Source organism: Amborella trichopoda, chromosome 7, assembly GCF_054954075.1.
Source record: "Amborella trichopoda isolate Santa Cruz 75 chromosome 7, AtrichopodaSantaCruz75HAP2 v2.0, whole genome shotgun sequence".
NCBI classification, from domain to species: Eukaryota; Viridiplantae; Streptophyta; class Magnoliopsida; order Amborellales; family Amborellaceae; genus Amborella; species Amborella trichopoda.
Genome location: NC_142342.1, coordinates 38,318,716 through 38,336,685, shown reverse-complemented (window position 1 = coordinate 38,336,685; position 17,970 = coordinate 38,318,716). Strand labels below are relative to the sequence as shown.

The following is a 17,970-nucleotide window of genomic DNA, read 5'->3' as shown; positions in this document are numbered from 1 at the left end:
ATAACTAACCGTCCAAATGTTTATTTAATATAATTATTAGTTATAATTTCTATTATTATTATTATTATTTTCATATTCATGAACTCCATGTTAAAGATTATACATTCTCTAAAAATTAAGCTCATATTATATGGCAACAATATATTTGTTGTAAAGCCCGTATTTCAACATGAGTGGGCTTGGCGGCATGCTAACCACCGATGGTTAGAACTTCATCTGGGTTCGAATGCTACTGTCTCTATACAAATACGATCTAAATGCATGTCATTTATCAAATTATATTTTAAAAATATATTTACTATAAAGCCCACATTTCTACAAGAGCGGGCTTGGCTGCATGCTAACCGCATCCCCTAGAGAATGCGAGGGAAGGGTCATTACCCTGTACTATTGATGTGTCCTTAGCAAAAAAAATCCTCCACCCATCAGGGAAAGGTTTCTATACTTCCCCTACAACATAGAAGATTTACGCTTCCCCTACCATCCAACTGTTCAATTTTGATCAAGAGAGCCACTCACCGTTTGATCTTAGATCGGACGTCTCAAAGTATTTTGTTTTTTGTTTTTTTTATACAAATTTTATAGATATGAAATTTGGTACGTGCTATATTATCATTGGGGATCACCTATACAAAATATTAAAACGCTAAAATATAATAACCAAAATACTTTTTGAAACTTTTAGGGGTATTTTGGTCATTTTATTTTATTGAAAATATATATTTTTATATAATTCGCTAGTACGAGTTTAATGGAGGATTGGATCTACAAATTTTGGTGTCAAAATAGTTTATATTAAAAAAATTAAAAATAAAAGGGAAAAGTTTATATAGAGCCGATGCTCTAAACAATCAAATTTGAGCGTACCTAAAAGATTTAACGAGAAGAGGTTATTTTGATGCCCAAATATCCTCAAATTGATTATCTCGACATCAAGATGCATGGACATGAGAAAAAAAAATGGATTTCAAGTTTTGAAAATAATGTATTTTGTAATGCATTTTTGGACTGTCAATTTTTAAGATTTTCAAATTTTCATAGATCTATCTATCTACACAAATTTTGAAACTTTAAACTTTATAAATAAAAATGAAAATATATTTGAAGGCTATTACAAATATTTTCAGCATTAAAACTATATTTTGCGATAATATTTGAAAGTAGGTTCTAATTTGATTGTTTAGAGCCTAGGCTCTATGCAAACCACACCTAAAATAAAATAGTACAAAGACGTTAGATTGTGATCGAGAAAATCTTAACCCTGCATTCAAAATGGACGGCTGGACAAAGGGAAGTATATAAGTTTCATGTTGATGGGATGCATGGAAAGCTGGCCCTACACATCAAATAAACCTTTGCCGAATTCACATTAAATCCAACTTTTGGGCTCCCGTTCGTCTCTCTCCTCTCTCTTCCTTTCTCTCTCATATTCGTCTCTCTGACATTACCACTCTCTTTCTCTCCTCCACTCAACACACACTTCATTTGCATCCCCTCTCTTTCTCTCTCCCCATTGCCCTTTGTTTCTCTCTCTAAACAGCTGTCTTCATACACATTCCCTGTTTGTTTATTGTCGCTTCTGGTCGTGCAATCTCTGCAAACACTTTGCTCTCTCTCTCTCTCTCTTTGGGGTTGCGCTGAAGTGAAACATGGCCTCTCCGAATCCACCGAAGCCATGGAAGGTGGAGTATGCGAAATCATCGAGATCCTCCTGCAAAACCTGCAAGGGCAACATTGCTAAAGACGTGCTCCGTCTCGGCAAAATGGTCCAAGCCACTCAATTCGACGGCTTCATGCCTGTATTAACATCACTTTCTCTCTCTTCCTCTGCCTCAATAATTTCTCCTGTCTCCCTTTCTATCCTCGTCTTGTTTATGTTCTTATGAGATTTTCGACCGATACACGATAGCACTTTCAATGCTGGTTTTGGGGTTTCAAATTTCCCCTAAGCATCTGACTGAAAAAAATCTTCCAGAAATTGTTAACCTGTTATTTCTATGTGGTTTTGTACTGTTTATGAAAAGGTAGCTTCTGGAAATGTGATGTATATGAAAAGTTTTTATTGATAATTGGAAAATGTGCCAGTTTTTCTGCACTGACTAATGGGAAATGAGCTTTTTGAGAACAGTTTTAATGTTGAACTTCTTATTTTTGTTGCTTTATATTAATGTTTAGAATCATGTGGTTTTCAAAGTATTTGCCACTTTTGGTGTGGGATGTGTGTCCTAAAACCTCATGCTTCCCATGAACTTCCATTTCCGAAATTTAATTACTTTTTGAAACTTTTATCTATATGGGAATAATTTCAATGCTGAAAATGATGTTTTGAGGTGTTTTATTTGCCCTGGAAATGTTGCATGTTGTTTCATTGTACTTTGAATTTTCCTTTCTTATGTTAACTAATTTCTTTGAAGCCTTTCTAGTCTTTATGTGATTATTATTGTTATCTTTTAATAGTTGGAAAGCTTTCTGATTCAATGTGATTAAGTGTTCAATAACACCAACTTTGATTACCAAATGGAGCTTTCCTTTGTTATTGGATGTTCAATAAACTTGATTTGGGAGAAAATGTAAATGAATGACCCTGGTTTGCTACAAAACCACTAAAGATCTGCATAAACTCTTCTCACCATCACGGAGAAATTATTGTTAAAAGACAACCCAACTAAACCATTCATAGAAGCACCAGTAGATACGCAACACAAGATACTAAACTACCCCTTTATGACCACATTTACGTAAACATGGTATCTTGTTTTTGAATACTCTCCCTCCAATTAACATATTAAGATTTAAAAACAACAATTTCGAACAAAGAAATAAGTGATTGCTTTTCTTAGCATATATATATATATATATAGGAAGACACTACAAAATGCCTATACCTCATCACCTTCCAAAGTTCATCACATGGTCACAGTTGTCTGGTAGTATTTGAATTTTTATAATTACTGTACTAATTAGATTTATCTAAAATTTGGGGTGTGTGTACAAATGACCAAGTCGAACCAAAATAAAATATTTAAAAAATAATGGTCACAAAATAAAATGATGAAATTACCCTTGAAACTTTATAGGGGTAGTTTACGTAATTTTTATCATTCAAATTATATTTTTTATATTTTATTCATGTGCATCTCACTAAGGTATATACACCTACAAAATTTCATATCATTAAGATATGTAAAACAAATATTAAAATTCAAACACTATCAGACATCTGTGACCGTGTGATAAACTTTGAATGATGATAAAAGTGTAGGTGAAGAAGTACTGTAGAACTTCACCTATAGGCATTTTGTAGTGTTTTCCATATATATATATATATATATATATATATATATATATATATATATATATATATATATATATATATATATGGACACACACACATATGCATCGACATGCATTTGATGTACATGCTATTTCTATGATGTGCTACACAACTTATGCAATGCATTACTTCATTCTTTTGAGATGCAAGTTGCCTTTGACAAGTGTTCCGTCTTGTCAAAAATTTATTTAGAAATGGTTTTGCTACTAGAGAAGTGATTTATTGTCAAATATTTTCTGATTTTGAATGAAGATCATCTCCTATAAGTTGGATAGCTCTTCATATGAAGTCTTATTATGTAATGAATGTTGATTGCCCAATCTTTCCCTCACAAATCGGCGATCTATTATTATGCAGAGGATTATGTTATTCATTCCCCTATCTACCTAATTTTGGTGTTGACTTTCGAAATATTTCTGTTGGTTGTTATTGGTTGTGAAGTTCCCTAATTGCCATGTTATTAATTTTATCAGTTCTAACTCCTAAGGACAAGGGGTTACAGCTTCTTTAATAACGTATTTGATGTAGACACACAATCAAACCATACACAAGTATTTGGACCTCAGAGAAAAATGTTCAATGTCAATTCCTTATTTAAGATTGGCTCTAGAGTCTAGAATGTCCATTTGATGTGTGTGTGTGTGTGTGTGGAAATGGTCACAAGCAATTCTTGTTGCTTGGTGGCTTTTACAACTTGAGCCGATTGTGCTTCTTCTCTCATCCTTTGTTTGCATTTTCCCCATGTATTGTATTAGGCCTTCTTGACAATGAATACTAGTAACTGCCATCACTTTAGTGATATCAAGTCATTATTTTGGTGATAAAAGAGATAAAAGTTGGACAACCTGTAAAATAAATGCCATTTTAGTAGCGCCTGGAAGTTTTGGAATGTGGCATCTGATGCCCAAATGAAGGAAGCTATTGTGTTCACTGTGACACAACTATACTACATGACACAGCAACATGGTTTTGCAGCTTCTTCTTCTTTTTCTTTTTGTTTGGATGGTTTGGCATGTATGGTGATGAAAAATTATTTGCACCCTTCATTTTTCGTTAATTTCTATTAGTTTGCTCTTTAAATTACTTTGCTCATTCCTTCTACACTCAAGTTATGTATTTTGAAACAGATGTGGCACCATGCTGGATGCATCTTCAAGAAACCACGGCAAATCAAAGCGTATGTCTTTTGTAAATTGAAAAAAGAAAAAAGAAAATTTTTTGTATCCTCCTAACTGATTTTCAGTTTAGGAAATTTTAGAGGAAGCGAATGTCTTAGATGTTTCTAGCCTCTTTTTTTCATCCCTCAAAGCATTGCCATGTTGCGAAATGTAAAACTTTTCAAATTTCTAACATTCATGTCTTCAAACTGATTACCATGTTTTCGACTTGATTTAGCCAAGAAGATGTTGAAGGTTTTGACTTAATTAGATGGGATGATCAAAAGAACATACATAACTATGTTGAGAATGCAACTTCAAGTGCCGCTGCCGGGGATGCAAGCACTGATTATGCGATTGAAGCCTCCAAATCTTCTCGTGCTGGTTGTAAGCACTGCAATGAAAAGATAATGAAGGGAGAGGTGGGTTCTTGCGAATTTATTTTTCGTTCTGTTAAAAATGATAGGTACTTTTTGCAATAATGTCATTGACAACTTCATGATTTAAGAGCCCCAAGTAAATACATGGCTGTAGTTTGAAGGTCAATTTCATATGCTAAGCCCCAACTGCTAGAGCTGTATCTTGGTTGGGCATGGTGGGTCTGACATATGTTTGACAATTTCTATTCTTGTGCTAGAATTGAGGGCATGATACAATATGTGGGGGATATACATGAATTCCTATGTCCTAACGATTTGGACGAAGAATGCAGCTACATGTTTAGCACATGTATTATACTTATTAAGAAAAGGATAAAGGGTCTACAAAGTTAAGTGGTCTGGCCCGCAGCACTACAGAATAGAGGGCCACTAACCCACCCAACCCACCCAACCCATCACACCATCCTTGCTTTCCTGCTGGGGAAAAGTGGGCTCGCAGACGTTTGCTTAGACATTTGGCCCTAACTAGTCAACACTCAAAATGAAATCCCTAATATGGAACATAAGGGGCATGGGCCAGTCTACTGAAAAGCTTGTCATCTCGTCTTTCTCCCAGAAACACCTATATGATATACTTGCTCTCTTAGAAACAAAGCTTTCTGCCTTGTCCTAGTCTGGACCCACCAGGTAGGGGGGTAGGAGGCCCTGTCAATGGAAGGTCATTCTTGCCCAGGACGCCTTGGAGGCATTTGAGTCATATGTGACCCTTCCGACCACGTTTTCACCTCCACAAGCCAAAACATTCAGTGATGGTTTTCTTGTCTAGAGCCTCTGGTATTTTCTCTCTCAAGTGCATTACTGTCTACCGTTCCAATGGGCCAACTCTCACATTTTTTGGAGAGGGTTAGACCAAATAGCTCCTACCCACCCTACTTTTGGTGCATAGGGGTGATTGCAATGTCACTAGGTGGTCTTTCAAGAATGGGGGCCGTTCTTAGACTTTGTTTTCGAAATTTGTTTGGTAGAACTGGCTCTCAGTGGTTCAGTTTTTATTTGGTCAAACCACGCCTCTAGGCTGTCTAAGTTGGATAGGTTCCTCATATCACTGGAGTGTGAAGAGGTATTCCTAGGTGGCTACACTAAAACCTTGCCAGTGTTTCAAAAAGCGCTAGGCTGCCATGGGGGTTTAGACCGCTCAGCGCCTAGGCGGGCGCTCAAAACCTGGGCAGCCCAGTTAACAAAAAAAAAAACTAAGACCATAATCCCAGTATTTTGATAATCCATAAGACCATAATCCATATTTTTCATACAATGCCAAAACAGTAAAACCATACAAGCTTACACTGATAGTCTGATACACTGTAATATCTACACACAAAAGTTAGATAGTAGAACTAGAAACTAGAAAGTAGAAACTAAAATAAGAAAAAGAAAATATACAGAAATTCATAAAATATATAGACACCATAGTCAACACTCAACACAACAGTCAACACCAAGAGTCTTCAGTCATCATCATCATCATCATCATCATCAGAAGGAATAGGGTCAACTTCATCATATGCATAAGAATCGAGGCCATCATCATCATAGTCATCTCTCTCTTCAATATAACGCTCGTCCTCCTCTGTTTCTTCTACCACCCTCTTACTAGTATGTGCAGATGAGGCCCTAGGAGTCTTGGCTGCTCTACCATTTTCAATCTTTTTGTGCTTCCTTGAACTAAAATATTGTATAATTTCCTCCTAGGTAGCTTCAGGAAAATTTTTACACGGGGCAACATCCCCCTTAATATCGGTAAGGTGTTGTTTAAACCGGTAAATGCCCCCCATTAGTATCCTTTTCACAATAATTACATTTAATACAATTTTTGTCATTCGGATTCGCGTTATAACCATACTTCCAACTCGGATCACCACTTCTAGAAGAACCTAGAGAAGATATTTCTGTAGAACAAGGCTCATTTTTATCATTTTCTGGTTCTTTTAAATTCAGCAGTTGTCTAATCTCATCCCGAATAGCTTCAGGAACCTTTTTACAAGAACCAACATTTCGTTTAATACCAACAAGGTGTTTCTTGAATCGCTTAATGCCCCCATTGGTGTCTTTTTCACAAAAATTACACTTTATACAATTTTTATCATTTGGTTTTGGGTTATAACCATACTTCCAACACGGATCACTTCTTCTAGAAGTAGCAGAAATAGATCTATTCAAATGACAAGGATTTTGTTCCTGTTTTTGTTTTACAAAACTCATATATTGCTTAATCCCCTCTCTGATAGCTTTAGGAACATTTTTACAAGGGGCAACATCCCCTTTAATACCTACAATATGCTTTTTAAACCAGTTTATTTCCCCTTTCGTATCTTTTTCACAAAAATTGCATCGAATGCAATTTTTGTCATTCGGATTTGGGTTATATCCATATTTCCAATCCGGATCTCCACTTCGATTAGATCCTGAAGAAGACATCTCAAAATAAAACAAGCAATTTAAAAAATAAATTTTTGCACTTACTTTGATTGCCCGAACTCCAAACTCCCACCTCTGAGATGTTTTCTAGTGCTAAAATAATAAAAAACATCTTCTAATAGGATTATAAATCTCCAAAACTAAATTAAATCTACTTGGTTCACGTTTGGATCCGTTTTCCGTAGTTTTGAGAAGCACTTCGATCCAATGAAAGTCACAAAATTTAGTTTTCTTGAGGTTTCTTTCTCTCTAAAATGGGTTATTGTGGGTTTAGGTTTGAAATGAACCTAAAACCCATCATTCCAACCCTTTATATTTAAAAAAAAGTCAACATAACTTAAAAAAAAATAATTTTGGCCCTTAAGCGGGGCGCAGGCCTTGGGCGGTCGCCCAGGGTTGGGTGCTGGCCGCCTGCCTAGGCGGGTTCTGTACCGCCTAGGCGGCCGCCCAGGGTCGGCCGCCCAGTTTGGCCTCCTAGGCGCTGGGCGGTCCTTTTTTTGAATCACTAAACCTTGCTGAAGCCCCTTTTAGATCTTATATCTCTAATTGGACACTGAGCCAGTTGTTAATGGGCCTAGACCCTTCTGGTTTGAAAATATGTTGCTAAATGACCCACACATCATCATTTGAACCCTAGCTGGTGGTCCTTTTCCATAGTGCACGGTTGTGTGACCTTAACACAAGGTAAAATGCTTTAACTGATGAAAGAAAAATTCAGGGTGGTGACACTCCCACCTAGGGAAGTTTGAGGGTAGAAAATGAGCTCTATTAAGAGTCATGACGAGCTGGATCTGCTAGAGGACACCAGAGACCTGGTGCAACTAGAAACAATAAGGAGACTTATGGACTGAGTCGAACATCAGGCTATCTTAAAGAAATAGGAGGTATATTGACACTAGGGATCAAACTCATATGGCTAAAAGAGGAATGTAAAATTTGACCTTTTCCATTGAATAGCGAACAACTGTAGGAGAACAAACACATTGCTCCTGGTGAATAGGGACACAAAACTTTTGAGGGGCCACATGCTCTCAGTAGGCTATAACCAATGATTTCAAAAACTATTCTTTGCACCCGATCTGAACATGCTAAAGATGGCCAAGGTCCCCCTTCCTTCTTTGCAAAGAGGTGGCAAAGTGGTTAGAAAAACTTCTCTTAATGGAGGAAATCTTCAAGGTAGTGACCAAGTTCGGGCAAGCAAGGTCCTTGGTATGGACGAGTTTCCTATTGCCCTGCTCTTGGCCTTCTGGGACATGATGGCTTGGATCTCCTAGAGCTTTTGACTGAGTTTTATAGTAGGTTCATTGTAAACAAAGGTCTCAGTTCTACCTTCATCATGCTGTTCCCCAAGTGGTATGGTCCAAAGAATATTTGAGGCCCATAAGCTTGTTTAACAACCCCTACAGAATTTAGGCAAAAATCCTGGCCTCTTGTCTGCATCAAGTGCTAAATTACGTTATCTCCCATTCACAAGGGGCCTTTGTAAAGGATAGATCTTGGGCAGGGGACCGATTGACATGAATGCATTCATGCTAGAATCTAGTTTTTCAAGCTAGATTGGGAGAAGGCCTACCGCTTGTAGACCGATCTATCCAGGATCAAGTCCTTATCTGCATGGACTTCTGGCTGATTGAGCTCCTATATAACAGGCCGAAGGTCCTGAATAATATTGTCTATGCCTCCTTCCCATGGTTTTGTTTGTTCATCAATGATGTCCCAGAAGGCTGCTTCCTTACTTAGTGGCCCCTCTAACAAGGAACCCCCCTCTCCCCAATTCTATTTGCTATTGAGGGTGAGTTCTTTAGTAGATCAACATCAAGCCTTTTCAATTATCACCGGCTTGAAGGTTTCAAGTCCTCTACCCGTGGCCCTATTGTATGCCATATTTTATATTGTGGTAATGGTACATTGCTATTTTGGGATGCCACTAAGTGGATGATACATTGGTGGATGATACATGGGTATTTCAAATCCTTAAGTGCTTTGAGTTCTCAACTGGGTTTGAGATGAATTTAGACAAAACCATGATTATTGTTGGGTTAAAGCTAGAAGATGTGCTAGCTAAAAAGTTAGGTGATAGATTCCTTCCAAAGCAAATGCTCAGACTTTCCCCTCTTTAGTGGCAGTTCTCACTGGACCTTTGTCAATGAACGAAAATTCGCCCCTAGGCAGCCTAGGGGGTTTTCCTAATTGGATACGGTCTAGGTGGTTTGGTAGGGGCCCCCTTTGGCAGCCCTGTCTAGGCGGACTGCTTAGGTTGCCTAGGCATCCTATGGAGCCCTTGGCCATAAAAAGGCCCTTGGCAAAGGGCTCGAAGCTTTTGGTGTGAGTCGTTTCTCTCTCTCTCTCTCTCTCTCTCTCTCAGACACAGACTCACACACACACAAAACCATATGCTCTTTATCTATCTACGTATAACAAGAAAAAGAATAAGATGACATCAAGTGCTCTTTCTCTCTCTCTCACAAATACCCATGTTATCTTTCTCTACATTAAAAAAGAAGATGAAGAAGGCCTCTAATGTTTGATGCGAGGTCTCTCTCTCTCACTCATACACAGAAACGGACCCATATGTTCACTCTACATATAAAAAGAAAATGTCCTCCAAGTTTTCAATACGAGGCCCCTCTCTCTCTCAAGTACCCATATGCTCCCTCTTTCTCGCTATATATGAGAAGAAGAAAAGAAGACGATCTCCACTCGTTCTATGCGAGTCTCTGTTTCTCTCTCACTCACACACACACACACACATGGACCCATATGTTCTCTCTCTCTCTCTCTACATAAGATAAAAAGATGACACCATGTATTCATTGCAAGTCCTCTATCTCTACATATAAGAAGATGACCTCAAAATGTTTGATGCGAGGTCTCTCACATGCACATAGATCCCTATGCTCTCTCTCTCTTGTGTTTGATGCGAGCTCTCCCAACCACACATTGCCCTACTCCCCCCCCCCCCACCCCACCAACACACCCACCCAAAAAAAAAACACCCCCCATACTTCGGGCCGCCCAGGTATCTGGGCAGGGCAACCAAATCCGCCTTCTTCAACATTGATGGGTCAGGGTTAACTTGGATCTTATCCAACCCTTTTGCACCCCTACCTAGGTGGCTTGGGATGGCTTTCGAATCACATGGGTGTAGGTGGGTTCTCTGTCTAGCCATGGCCTTGGCACTCGCTTAACTGCCGATACCTTGCCTGTGCCTAGGTGGCGCATAACCCCTGCCTGAGGCAGAAAAAGGTTATCAGCCATGGGGAAAAAGACTTTTCCCCCCTTTTTGGGTTTTGGGGGCATTTTGGCCCCCTAAAACACTATTAACCCCTTATTGAATGAGAAAAACATGATTAAAATTGTGATTTTGAACATTTTTTTTTTAAAGATGGAAATAAATTTGAATTTTTCAGTTTCTTACGAAACCTAAAGGCAATCAATCTGATGCTTTTTTTGGTATGAAATTTAAAGCGGTCACAAAAGAGGTTTTCCAGCAACCAATGGTTTTCGATTTGAGCCAAGAATGATTGGGTATTGAAATGTCGGTATCTTTAAAATTTTGGCTTAGGGTTTGGTAGTTTATGTGATATTTGGGTTTCATTTTTTTCATCTTTGGTTTATGTTCTCGTAATTTTCACTTTTTCGAGTTTAGCTTTGATTTTTTGGCAATTTTTTGTACTTTGGTCTTAAATTGTCCTAAGATTAAAATGGAGTAATGATGCAATTATTTTCTATTTTATCGCCCCTTTCCATTTTTTTGATAATTTCTCATTAATATTGGTGTTGCATTAGTGAACTTTTCAAATATTTGGGTATTAGGTTATTATTTTGTGTTTTCTTATAGTTTTGATCTTGTAAATTAGCAAATATTGCTCTAGGTTGGTTAACTCCAGTGTCTTCATAGTTACTTTAGTGTTGCATCCTAGACTACAAACTTGAGTTTTGTAAATCACTAAATACTAAACACTAACAGATCATCTACATATAATGGTAGTTGTCACTTTCTTTTGTACCATAATGGATGAATTTTGGGGAACTTCAAATCTTTTATAGCTTTAGTTATTCAATTTTAATGTTCAAACTTATGTATGTATAATACAAGAAAGTAAAAATCTCATAAAACTGAGAGAACCTTTTCTTTTTTTGGAAAAAGAAAAAGAAAAAGTTCTGTAAGTTCAATTAAAGGGGGTTTGGAATCCAAATCCACCTTTGTGAGCACCTGCCTGAACTGGATGACATTCTGTGATATCTGACCAGTCCATGGTTGCCTATGCTTGTGCTTGATGTTGTTCTAGGTTCGTGTATCAATAAAGCTTGACCCACAAGAAGGTAGGGGAGTGGCTTGGCATCACATCAAATGTTTTCTGGAAAAGCTTCCAGCTACAGATATAAGCAAGGTTCCTGGTTGGGAAAGCTTATCAACAAATGAAAAGGAGTCTGTTCTAGCGATTGTGAAAAAAGATAGTACAAAGAAAACAAAAGGTATACACTTTTTTTTTTAATAATTTATTTATTTTTATTAATTTTATTTTTTTAGTTCTTCATTTACGGGTTGATGGGAATCATTAAGTTTCTTATTTTTCTTCTAAAGTACATAAACGTGATCTTTTGATGTCAAGCGTAGGGGTGCAAGCTGTTCCTAGAGAAGTTCAACATGAGACAACCTCCAAAAGTGGAAAGCGAAAAAAATCCGCTAGTGATGGAGACAAGGAAAAGGTTCAAAAAACTGAAAACACTGTTACTGCTGGCAAAGTTGTTTCCACTGAATCAGGAGGTCTTAGTTCAGATGCAAAAGACTTGGAAAGCAAGCTTGAAATACAGAATAGGGCTCTATGGGCCATTAAAGACAACCTTCAAAAGCATGTTAAAGCTTCCGAACTACGTGAAATGCTGGAGGCTAATGGACAAGATTCATCAGGGTCAGAGCATGATTTACGTGACCGGTGGTATGCACCTTCTTTATGCATCAACATCATAGCATAATTAATAGTAGAAAATTCTGGATTCATTCTTGTATTTCTACTTGCACATTGCTTCGAAGTTTGAGAATGTTACTCGTTTTGAATTAATCTTTTTGTGAACAGGTTTACCGTATTGACGGCTTACTATGCAGTATGATGAGTTATTGCTATGCATTAACTTTTTTGCTAGATGATGATTTGAACTTTTGAAGTGGAAAAGTTTTGTTTTTGGGTCTTTCAAGTTATATAACTTCTTTTACCCTCATTAGTCATTTTTCTTAGATTTCACATGCCTTTTGTCTTCATTTGTACATTTCAGTTTATGTACCATAAAGAGAATGGAGAACGCGGGTCTTGATTGTTGATAGCTTTCCTTTATTTATTTTTTGCATATGTACACATGTACACATACATGTATGGTATCATTCATTTATACAAACTGCAATGTTTTAAAAAACGGTCCCCGACGCCTAGGCTGCCTATACCAAAATCTGCATGCCTAGACCCAGGCGGCCCTACACCAGTGGATGTACTTGGGCAGGCGCCCAGGACCGTAAGGCCTGTTTTGTTTTTTTAAATTGCCCAAAAGGGCAAAGGAGGTCATTTTGACCCCCAAGTTTGTATAAAAACGTTATGGGGTTTATTTTTAACCCCCAAAGTGAAAAAAAACCCCTCAATCTCTATGCTTAACTTATTTATAAGAATCTAAAGTAATTTATGAGAATCGAAAGTATTTTTTGTGGATTGAAAAAGTTTTCTTTTCTTATTGAAATTTTTTTTAAGGTGCTATTGGGGGCATTAGAAGACTTTTGAGTTGATTAGTAGCTCGATTGAGGTAACCAACATCGAAGATAAGAGAGTGGGCAGAAAAGATCAGTTTGTAATCTTTATTTGAGTTGCATTTTTCCAATTTGAGATGTCTTCTGTAGGGTCTACTAGGGGTGGTGATCTGGGATGGAAATATTGTGTTAACCTGGATAAATAATGATAGGAAAAAAATTATGTGAACATATTTCTAATGCTAGCATAAATAGATTTAAGAAATATCTTGCTGGTATTAGAGGTGATGTTGCCCCATGTAAGAAAGTCTCAGAGCTTGTAAGAAAGAAGTTTTTGAATACATTGAGAGTGAAAGGAGTAAAAAAATTTCAAAACAAAAGGATATAGTAGAATTAAAGTCAGGGGTCCATGTTTTTGATAATAATATTGATACTGAAGAAGAGGGGGAAGAAGAGGTAGCTCTAAGAGTAAGAGGGCTTTTGGGTCCAAGAAGCCTCATATGAGAGGGCCTATAGATAGTTTTTTTACACCTAGCCCTAAGACAGTGTAATTGAGCAAGGCAAGGGAGGAAAGGGGAAAAAACAAGTGACAATTGAAGGAGGCTTCGAGGCAAGTTTGTGACCCTGGTACTGGGGAGGTCTTCATTGGGGAGGGTTTGACATAGGAAATGGTCGAGGAGGCTTCAGGGCAAGTTTCTGATCCTAGGAGGGCCACTCGAGCAACGACTTCTGCTGGTACTTCACACTCATGGAGGAAGATAGAGGAAGAGGAGGCAGATTCAGAAGAATCTTTGGAAGAAGAGGAATATGTTGAAGAGGATGATGATTCTGATGATGACGACCACGATTCTGATGCAGATGGAAGCAATGAAGATGATGATTTTGATTCTTATTGATGTCTTTTCTCTTCTTTTGTAGTAACTTTATTGCACCATCTTGGTTTGGGCTTTAGGCATTTGGACTATTTTGTTATGAGGTTTATACTTTTTTTGCCTTTTTGGACTATTTATTGTGTGGTTTAATGGTTTTTTGTAGTTTTGGAAGTCAGTTTGTTGAAGACTTGGAGACCTTACAATAGTCTATTAGACTTTTAAATGTTTTGTATGGTTTGAAATTTTGAATAAGTTTATTCTCTATGTGATATGTTTGTATATAAAAACGTATGTTGCGAACTTGCGATATTTTCAAATGGAATAAATTACAAAATTTGACACAAATATATGCATATATGTGCATTTGGATAGCAAATATATGAAAACATGCTAAGAATTTGCACTACAGGGGGCACTGGGCGCCTGGCAGGCCGCCTGGCGTTTTTCGAAACCTTGACAGACTGGCCCAGTGGTTGGTGCCTTGGTTGGTTTGGTTTAGACTTAAAAATCAGGTTTGGTAAAAAATCTGTAAAAACTTCTTTGATTGGTTTTGACCAGTCCGATTGACTGGTTTTGACCAGTCCGATTTACTAGTTTCGACGAGTTCGACCTTTCAAACAAAGTGGGCGATTTTTTTATAACATACTATATATGTTCAATTATTATTCATAGTTTTCTTAATATTTTTAAAATTCAGTCAATTCGGTTCAGCTGATAGTTAGACTGGATTGGTTTGGATTGCGCTAGACCCCTCACCAATTTAGTGGCTGCTTAGATCTTGATAACACTATATACAATAATATTGTATAACATTGTATGTAATACAAAGTAAAAAACTAATAATGATTTCATTTAAATTGAAGGAGAGATGGCAATCAAATTATACAAAATTATGTAACTACATTTGTAATTTAGAAAATAAGGTGAATACTTTTATGGTGGAATAGAGTTCGTGTAGGCAACCCAAATAGTTGGGATAAGGGTCGGATGATGATGATGTGAATGCTTTTATACTTTTATGAAGATTTTAAGAGATGATTGTTTTGTTTTCTTTATACTAGATGATCAATAGGCTAAGGAAGATATGATTGTTTTGTTATCTTTATAATAGATGATTAAAAGGCTAAGGAAAATGATTATGCTAGTTAATAAGGATAACTAAAAACAAAAAACTATGATGTATAGGTCATAAGCTCAATAAACTTTAGGAAATTCCAAAGTGATGTTTTTTTTTCTCCATTTATAGAACTATATCATTGTCTAATGGAAGAAATAAATGCGAACATTGTATCAAGGTCACCAGTGGCTTGAATTATTTGAAGCTCTTCAGGTTCAATTTCATTATTCTTGAAAGAATTTTTCATTGCTAAACATATCTTTGTGAAGTTCTCAGATCCAATTACGTCAAAAAAAGTTTATAGCTGTATAGTGGCACAATCTGAGTACCTGGTTGACATTATTGGGTTATCACTATAGGAAATTTTTTCTGTGCAATAAGTTTTGTTGATCTTAGTTATTGAACTTCAACAAGTGTATCCACCTGATAGTAAAAATCTTCTCCTGTTAAGTGCTGATGGCATGCTGTTTGGAGCACTGGGAAGCTGCTCGCTTTGTTCTGGTTCTGTGTATTATTTTGGAGGCAGATACAAATGCCATGGCTATGTATCAGCATGGAGCAAGTGTGCTTACTCAACCACGGAACCTACACGTCTTAAAGAGAAATGGAAAGTTCCAGAAGACTCCGACAATGAATATCTTTGTAAGGTGCAGACCTGTTATGTCCTATGTGGCAATCTCTTTTCCTGAATTGTCCTGGAAATATTGTATTAATTGAGAGAACACATCTTCTACAGTGGTTCAAATCCCAGAAGGCAAAGAAGCCTGATCGGATTCTACCTCCATCTTCTAGTAGGTCAAGTAATGTTGTGGATGGCAAGTCCCAGCTAACTAAAAGTGAAAGCTTGCAAGAATTGAAAGTTGCAATTGTTGGAATGTCAAATGAATCTCTGGTACCAGTCTCTTGTTCAATAGTTTTATGCAGTAGCAATCCGAAGCCTTTATAATGAATGATGTTTACATTTTTTTACAGGGTTCTGTTCTGCTACTCTGCTTTCTTGTTACTTTATCTTAAATATTGTATAATGTTGTGGTGTGTGATAACTGATAAGTTCAATGAGATGATATGAAACTGTGCAGGAGGAATGGAAAAGCAAAATAGGCGCAGCAGGTGGGGTCTTTCACATGAAGATGAAGAAAGGTAAACAGATCCAAATGATTTCTGCTTTAAAGCACAATTCCTTTTTAGCAATGTTCAGAGACCCATGACTTGCTCCAGGAATTACTCAGGGCCCAGTCTGGGTCAATTCACCGAATCTTGAGTTGAGCTGCCCGGTTTTACGAATAAATGGAAAATTTTTAGAAAATAAGGAAAAAAGGAAAATAGGAAAACTCTACAAAAAAGAAAGATCTGAAAAAAAAAAAAGGAAAGTTTTTTTAAAAAATGAAAAAATTATGACTAGTTAATTTGCAGGGTTGCTTTGATATTTCTATCTTGTTTGGCATACACTAAATGAACCTACAACATAATATTAAAAATGATTTTCCATTTGTTGTAAATCTGTGGAAATCTACACTTTAGATTCTATACTTCTATAGTCTATACAAGAAATGCCATGCTTCCATATTCTGAGCTCCAAACGATTCACATTCTAAATCTAATTTGTAAATGCAAAATAGTAAATGACTAAAATACTAATTTTACTAAAATACTAATTTTAAGTAAATAACTAAAGCACTAATTTGTAAATCAGTAACAGAAACAACTTAGAAGTCAAAATCAAGCATATTAGGCTACTAGCAAAACAACTAACAAAGTTATAGTTGCAAATTAAGAGGGCTTCCTTCTTCCAAGTATCAATTTCGTCAACACCAAGAGGCTGATCCAAAGATTTCACTGAACGAATGTTTACTCCATCTCTTGGGCCCTTGGATCTGTCCTTTTCTTCGTTATTTGCATCCTCTTGAGGCCTTATTGCTTGCATGTTGATCATACCTTTCTCCACTTTTGAAAATCTCCAATCTCAGCTGAGATTCGTGTTATTTTGGGGGCTATTTCCGCTCATCTTTGGCACATGGTTTGGTGTATCCATCAATCCTTTCCGCATAATAGTCGTATCTGGAGTGATCTTTGGTGCAGGCAATTGGGAGGGCACCGCATTCGAAAAGGAGATGAAACCTTGCAGTTTCACACACTCCTGATCATTTGATCTTTATTGTGGGATCTTGTCTGTGGATCCAACCCTAGTATGTGGCATGATCTTCAGGTATTCGTAACTTCTGCCCTATCTGGCTCTCCAAGCTGCCTTTTCTCTTTGATTGTCTGACCTGGAACTCTGATCTCTATCTTTCAGTTGATGTGTTTCTGATCCATCATATTCCCCCCACCACTGGAGTTCTGGCTGGAATTCTCATCCTGTTGTTCTCTGTTGCATTGCGCAAGTCTCCTGCCTCTTGTGTCATTCCTTCTCGGACTTTGTGCAAGTATCCTACCTTTTTCACTGCTCTTTGCCACACTTTGTACTGGCTGCTACTCCCTTTGTGGTCCATCCATTCCTATTCTGTGTGTATTTGATGGTGGTGCTTTGTCAAGGCAAGGGAATCAGGCCTGCTACTACTGTGGGTATTTCCGTTTAGAGTACGATCCGTACCTCAAATTAAAGCTATGAAACAAGTAGCTGGCAAATCAGTTTTTTTCCCTCGTGGTTGCTTCCGTGCTGCTGCCTCATTCTGCTCGTCTTTAGCTGCTTGCGATGCAGGGGCTTGAATAAGGAGCCTTGCTGAGTAGCATCATGTTCAACTCATTGCCATCTCTTCTCTGGCTGCTTTGATCTTCCTCTGCCCTTTCTTTCTATCTTCACAAATTCCTCATAGTTCTGTTCGTTCTTTCCGTTTCATTTTGGTCTTCTCTCCGTGTGGCCCTTCCGTGTTCTTTCCCTCGAGCTCCTTCCCATTAATC

The 17,970-nt window shown here is 37.4% G+C and overlaps 1 protein-coding gene across 1 annotated transcript in view; it reads left to right on the top strand.

The window, feature by feature from the left end:
- Nucleotides 1–1,628: 1,628 nt before the first annotated feature.
- Nucleotides 1,629–17,970, top strand: part of PARP1 (poly(ADP-ribose) polymerase 2) — a 38,938-nt gene continuing 22,596 nt past the window's right edge. Inside the window, exons 1-8 of the mRNA XM_011626377.3 lie at nucleotides 1,629–1,799; nucleotides 4,462–4,511; nucleotides 4,730–4,913; nucleotides 11,639–11,825; nucleotides 11,968–12,289; nucleotides 15,524–15,719; nucleotides 15,809–15,964; nucleotides 16,152–16,212. Coding sequence (XP_011624679.1) covers nucleotides 1,650–1,799; nucleotides 4,462–4,511; nucleotides 4,730–4,913; nucleotides 11,639–11,825; nucleotides 11,968–12,289; nucleotides 15,524–15,719; nucleotides 15,809–15,964; nucleotides 16,152–16,212 — 1,306 coding nt within the window. The 5' untranslated portion in view covers nucleotides 1,629–1,649. The remainder of the gene's footprint in view (nucleotides 1,800–4,461; nucleotides 4,512–4,729; nucleotides 4,914–11,638; nucleotides 11,826–11,967; nucleotides 12,290–15,523; nucleotides 15,720–15,808; nucleotides 15,965–16,151; nucleotides 16,213–17,970) is intronic.